We start from the raw sequence: 6,117 nt of genomic DNA on the forward strand, positions 1-6,117 counted from the left end.
AAAAAAACTATTTGTGAGTTTAATATATGTAAGTTTTGAACCAGACTTCTTAGTTGATGTTTAAATCTCTAGAATAGTTTATTTTGTCACTGTAAAATGTGTTTTCCTCATCCCAACAGGTGTCAGGCTGGTACGGGCATGTGCCCAGTGGATAAGGCCCATCGTAACCAGTGCCAAGCCTGTCGGCTGAAGAAGTGCCTCCAGGCGGGCATGAACAAAGATGGTGAGTCAGTGAAATGTATTTATTTCATGTCAAAGATAATCATCTGTTTTTTCCCCCAGTATGAATAAATGTGAACGTTTGTATAATTCAAGTTAGAGTTGGGATATGTTTGTTGAGGTAGGTTGTCTCCTTGGACAGTGAAGTGTGAAGATGTGTCAGGTGTCTGAGCTGTGTCTTAACTCCCCCAGCTGTCCAGAACGAGCGTCAGCCTCGCAGCACGTCTCAGGTGCGTCTGGACTCCATCGACGTGGACACAGACAAGGAGCATCTGTCCACCACACGGGATCCCACTTCCTCTTCTTCTTCCTGCTCAGTGATCACCAGACCTCACATCACCTCCACCTCAATCAGCTCGTCGTCTGCCCCACCACAGCGCTGTGCACCCCCCAGCCCACAGAACAACCACCGCTTCATGGTCAGCCTCATGACCGCTGAGACCTGCGCTAAACTGGAGCCTGAGGATGGTGAGGAGGGCTTTATTATGGCTGTTTGTTGGTTTTCCTCTGTTTCTCTCTCTCTCTCTCTCTTTCTTTCTTTCTTTCTCTCTCTCTCTCTCTCTCTCTCTCTCTCTCTCTCTCTCTCTCTCTCTCTCTCTCTCTCTCTCTCTCTCTCTCTTTATTTCTCTCTCTTTCTCCCTCTCTCTCTCTTTATTTCTCTCTCTCTCTTTATTTCTCTCTCTTTCTCCCTCTCTCTCTCTTTATTTCTCTCTCTCTTTATTTCTCTCTCTTTCTCCCTCTCTCTCTCTTTATTTCTCTCTCTCTCTCTTTATTTCTCTCTCTTTCTCCCTCTCTCTCTCTTTATTTCTCTCTCTCTCTCTTTATTTCTCTCTCTTTCTCCCTCTCTCTCTCTTTATTTCTCTCTCTCTCTCTTTATTTCTCTCTCTTTCTCCCTCTCTCTCTCTTTATTTCTCTCTCTCTCTCTTTATTTCTCCCTCTCCCTCTCTCTCTCTCTCTCTCTCTCTCTCTCTCTCTCTCTCTCTCTCCCTCTCTCTCTTTATTTCTCCCTCTCTCTCTCCCTCTCTCTCTCCCTCTCTCTCTCTTTCTTTATTTCTCTCTCTCTTTCTCTCTCTCTCTCTCTCTCTCTTTATTTCTCTCTCTTTCTCCCTCTCTCTCTCTTTCTCTCTCTCTCTCTTTATTTCTCTCTCTTTCTCCCTCTCTCTCTCTTTATTTCTCTCTCTCTCTCTTTATTTCTCTCTCTTTCTCCCTCTCTCTCTCTTTATTTCTCTCTCTCTCTCTTTATTTCTCTCTCTTTCTCCCTCTCTCTCTCTTTATTTCTCTCTCTCTCTCTTTATTTCTCCCTCTCTCTCTCCCTCTCTCTATTTCTCCTTCTTTATTTCTCTCTCTCTCTCTTTATTTCTCTCTCTTTCTCCCCCTCTCTCTCTCCCTCTCTCTATTTCTCCCTCTCTTTATTTCTCTCTCTCTCTTTATTTCTCTCTCTTTCTCCCTCTCCCTCTCTCCCTCTCTCTATTTCTCTCTCTCTTTATTTCTCTCTCTTTCTACCTCTCTCTCTCCCTCTCTCTATTTCCCCCTCTCTCTATTTCTCTCTCTCTATATATATATATATATATATATTTATTTATTTATTTATTTCTTTCTCTCTTTCTCCACTTCTTAATCTTTCTTTCTACATTTACATTTACATTTAAGTCATTTAGCAGACGCTCTTATCCAGAGCGACTTACAAATTGTATTTACAATTTCTCTCACAGTTGACATAATCTCCAGGTTTTTATCTTATGTATATTGAAATAATTCCACTTCTTCCACAGTTGATGAGAACATTGATGTGACCAGTAACGAGCCAGAGAGGGAGTCCTCAGATTACCACATGTCCCTGTACCCTTCCAGTACAGAGAATGTGTACGAGACGTCAGCCCGGCTTCTCTTCATGTCTGTTAAATGGGCCAAGAACCTGCCAGTGTTCTCCAATCTCCCATTCAGAGACCAGGTATAGAGGGGATACTATGATAGGGTTTACTTACAGTATAAACTGCTTATTAATACCTCTTAAGGATTAGCCCCCTTTTTCCCCCCATTTTTTTGCCTAAAATGACATACCCAAATCTAACTGCCTGTAGCTCAGGCCTTGAAGAAAAGATATGCATATTCTTGGTACCAATTGAAAGGAAACACTTTGAAGTTTATGGAAATGTTAAAGGAATGTAGGAGAATATAACACATTAGATCTGGTAAAAGATAATACAAAGAAAAAAACAACCGTTCTTTTGTATTTTATCTTTTTTTACCATCATCTTTCAAATGCAAGAGAAAGGCCATAATGTATTATTCCAGCCCAGGTGATATTCAGATTTTGGCCACTAGATGGCAGCAGTGTATGTGCAACGTTTTAGACTGATCCAATGAACCATTGCATTACTTTTCAAACTTTTGTATCAAGACTGCCCAAATGTGCCTAATTTGTTTATTAATAATGTTTCATGTTCATAACTGTGCACTCTCCTCAAACAATAGCATGATATTATTTCACTGTAATAGCTACTGTAAATTGGACAGTGTAGTTAGATTAACACGAATTTAAGCTTTCTGCAAATATCAGATGTGTCTATGTCCTGGGAAATGTTCTTGTTACTTACAACCTCATACTAATCACATTAGCCTTCGTTAGCTCAACCGTCCCATGGAAGGGACACCGATCCCGAAGATGAAATATATCACAACATTGTTTGGTAACTAATAGTTAGTCAATAGGAACGCTTTCGTAAAGCTCAAACGGGTAAACAAGCCAAACAGGTTTTTTTTACGGTTCAAAGAATAGTTTGATACAACTTCCATCTGTTTAGAGACACTTGAACTGCTTCCAAAACATTCTTCTGCATAGTTTGTGATGTCATGCTTATGACCTGTCACCCTTGACCTCTAACCTTGTGCGACCCCCACTGATCTGACTTCCTTGTTCCCCTCCAGGTAATCCTACTGGAGGAGGCATGGTCTGAACTCTTCCTGCTGTGTGCCATCCAGTGGTCTCTCCCCCTGGACAGCTGTCCTCTGCTGTCCCTCCCCGACTTGTCCCCACCAACCATGCAGAGTAAGACATCCTACACCAGCGTGGACCTGCGTCTGCTCCAGGAGGTCTTCAGTAGGTTCAAAGCCCTGGTCGTAGACCCCACTGAGTTTGCCTGCCTCAAGGCCATCGTCCTCTTCAAACCAGGTGGGTGCCTGGGGATCATGGGGGTTGTTGGTTTGTGATTTTTGTTGCTATGGTGTCATTTCTTTGCAATAAGAATGGCCAGATGTAATCTGTGGTGATGTTTTTGTGACCAGAGCTGAATGTAATGAGATGCATCTTCCCGTTTGATCTACATTAGGGCTTTCTGTTTCTGGGGCTGTAAATTCTACTTCCCCAGATTCCGTCTGGACACGTGGAGACGTGAGACTAGGCCTGTTTCCGTCTGGACACGTGGAGACGTGAGACTAGGCCTGTTTCCGTCTGGACACGTGGAGACGTGAGACTAGGCCTGTTTCCGTCTGGACACGTGGAGACGTGAGACTAGGCCTGTTTCCGTCTGGACACGTGGAGACGTGAGACTAGGCCTGTTTCCGTCTGGACACGTGGAGACGTGAGACTAGGCAGTTTCACTGATCTTTCCTTCTTCTTCTCTTTGTTGTCATAGAGACCCGAGGTCTGAAGGACCCGGAGCAGGTCGAGAACCTACAGGATCAGTCCCAGGTGATGTTGGGACAACACATCAGATCACATTACTCCAGTCAGCCTGCCAGGTAGGATTACTACGTACTACCCTGTACAACCTCCCTGATCTCCCTGCACAACCTCCCTGATCTCCCTACACAACCTCCCTGATATCCCTGAACAACCTCCCTGATCTCCCTGTATAACCTCCCTGATCTCCCTGTATAACCTCCCTGATCTCCCTACACAACCTCCCTGATCTCCCTACACAACCTCCCTGATCTCCCTGCACAACCTCCCTGATCTCCCTACACAACCTCGCTGATCTCCCTACACAACCTCCCTGATCTCCCTCCACTATCTCCCTGATCTCCCTACACAACCTCACTACACAACCTCCCTGATCTCCATACACAGCCTCCCTGACCTCCCTACACAACCTCCCTGACCTCCATATACAACCTCCCTGATCTCCCTACACAACCTCCCTAATCTCCCTGCACAACCTCCCTAATCTCCCTACACAACCTCCCTGACCTCCCTACAGAACCTCCCTGACCTCTCTACACAGCCTCCCTGACCTCCCTACACATTCTCCCTACATAACCTCCCTGGTCTCCTTGACCTCCCTGACCTCTCTACACAGCCTCCCTGACCTCCCTACACATTCTCCCTACACAACCTCCCTGGTCTCCCTGACCTCCCTGACCTCCCTACACAACCTCCCTGGTCTCCCTGACCTCCCTGACCTCCCTACACAACCTCCCTGGTCTCCCTGACCTCCCTGACCTCCCTACACAACCTCCCTGGTCTCCCTGACCTCCCTGACCTCCCTACACAACCTCCCTGACCTCCCTGACCTTTATGGCCTTTTATCCACATGGATCTGGATTCTACTGTATGTATATCTAGCTACTAACCTGAAGAATGAGAGGATGTTAAAATGGATTCTACTGTATGTATATCTAGCTACTAACCTGAAGAATGAGAGGATGTTAAAATGGATTCTACTGTATGTATATCTAGCTACTAACCTGAAGAATGAGAGGATGTTAAAATGGATTCCACTGTATGTATATCTAGCTACTAACCTGAAGAATGAGAGGATGTTAAAATGGATTCCACTGTATGTATATCTAGCTACTAACCTGAAGAATGAGTTGATGTTAAAATGGATTCTACTGTATGTATATCTAGCTACTAACCTGAAGAATGAGAGGATGTTAAAATGGCCTGTGAAATCAAATTTCACTGTTATGGATCTGTAAATGACTTGATCTTGATAATATTTTGATAGCTGCTAACAGAATTGGAATCAGTTTTTATTTTATTGTTTTTAGACACTTCAGGACTTTGATGGAATCTCTCTTTGCTGTAAATTCAAAGTGTATAACTCCCCACCCTCTCTGTCTCTCTCTGTGGAGATTTGGGAAGCTCCTCCTGCTGTTGCCCTCTCTGCGTTTCGTCAGCTCTGAGCGGATCGAGCTCCTCTTCTTCCACAGGACCATCGGCAACACCCCCATGGAGAAACTTCTGTGTGACATGTTCAAGAACTAATACACGGAAAAAAACAAAATGGCCGCTCAGTTATACTGCACTGAGACACACCGCGAGGGAACGCGCCCGAAAGCAAACAAACTGATGTGTGTAACAGGATGTTGTAAATATCTTATTGCTGTGTGTAAAGGAAACCATGGTAATATGTCATTGCTGTAAACAGACCTGCTTTTGAGCTTGATAATGTGTTATAATGGGCTTTGCTGTGTGTTGGACCCCGGGATTCAAAATGTCCTTTACTGTGGGCAGAATGTTTGTTTGTGTCTCATTTCTTCAGTTACATTTCAGTCTAGTCGTCCATGGTCTATATTTTCCACGATGTAATGTAATATATTTACATAAAATATGTTTCGTCTTAGACACTGTACATTTCTGCTGTCATAAATATGTGTGCTGTATTTATGATTTCATGCCTTGATAAATTGAAACTTGTATTTTTTTCTTCTATCTATTAACTGAAGAGGATGAGTAGAAACCAGGTTTACACCAAGCTATCTATTAACTGAAGAGAATGAGTAGAAACCAGGTTTACTCCAAGCTATCTATTAACTGAAGAGGATGAGTAGGGACCAGGTTTACACCAAGCTATCTATTAACTGAAGAGGATGAGTAGAAACCAGGTTTACACCAAGCTATCTATTAACTGAAGAGGATGAGTAGGGACCAGGTTTACACCAAGCTATCTATTA

The 6,117-nt window shown here is 43.8% G+C and overlaps 1 protein-coding gene across 1 annotated transcript in view; it reads left to right on the forward strand.

Annotated features, from left to right (window-relative positions):
* Positions 1 to 5,862, forward strand: part of nr2e3 (nuclear receptor subfamily 2, group E, member 3) — an 8,466-nt gene extending 2,604 nt beyond the window's left edge. Inside the window, exons 3-8 of the mRNA XM_046335158.1 lie at positions 120 to 223; positions 412 to 687; positions 1,992 to 2,170; positions 3,148 to 3,391; positions 3,855 to 3,960; positions 5,296 to 5,862. Of these exons, the coding sequence (XP_046191114.1) occupies positions 120 to 223; positions 412 to 687; positions 1,992 to 2,170; positions 3,148 to 3,391; positions 3,855 to 3,960; positions 5,296 to 5,428 (1,042 nt within the window). The 3' untranslated portion in view covers positions 5,429 to 5,862. The remainder of the gene's footprint in view (positions 1 to 119; positions 224 to 411; positions 688 to 1,991; positions 2,171 to 3,147; positions 3,392 to 3,854; positions 3,961 to 5,295) is intronic.
* Positions 5,863 to 6,117: the final 255 nt, after the last annotated feature.

Source organism: Oncorhynchus gorbuscha, unplaced genomic scaffold (assembly GCF_021184085.1).
Source record: "Oncorhynchus gorbuscha isolate QuinsamMale2020 ecotype Even-year unplaced genomic scaffold, OgorEven_v1.0 Un_scaffold_662, whole genome shotgun sequence".
Taxonomy (NCBI): Eukaryota; Metazoa; Chordata; class Actinopteri; order Salmoniformes; family Salmonidae; genus Oncorhynchus; species Oncorhynchus gorbuscha.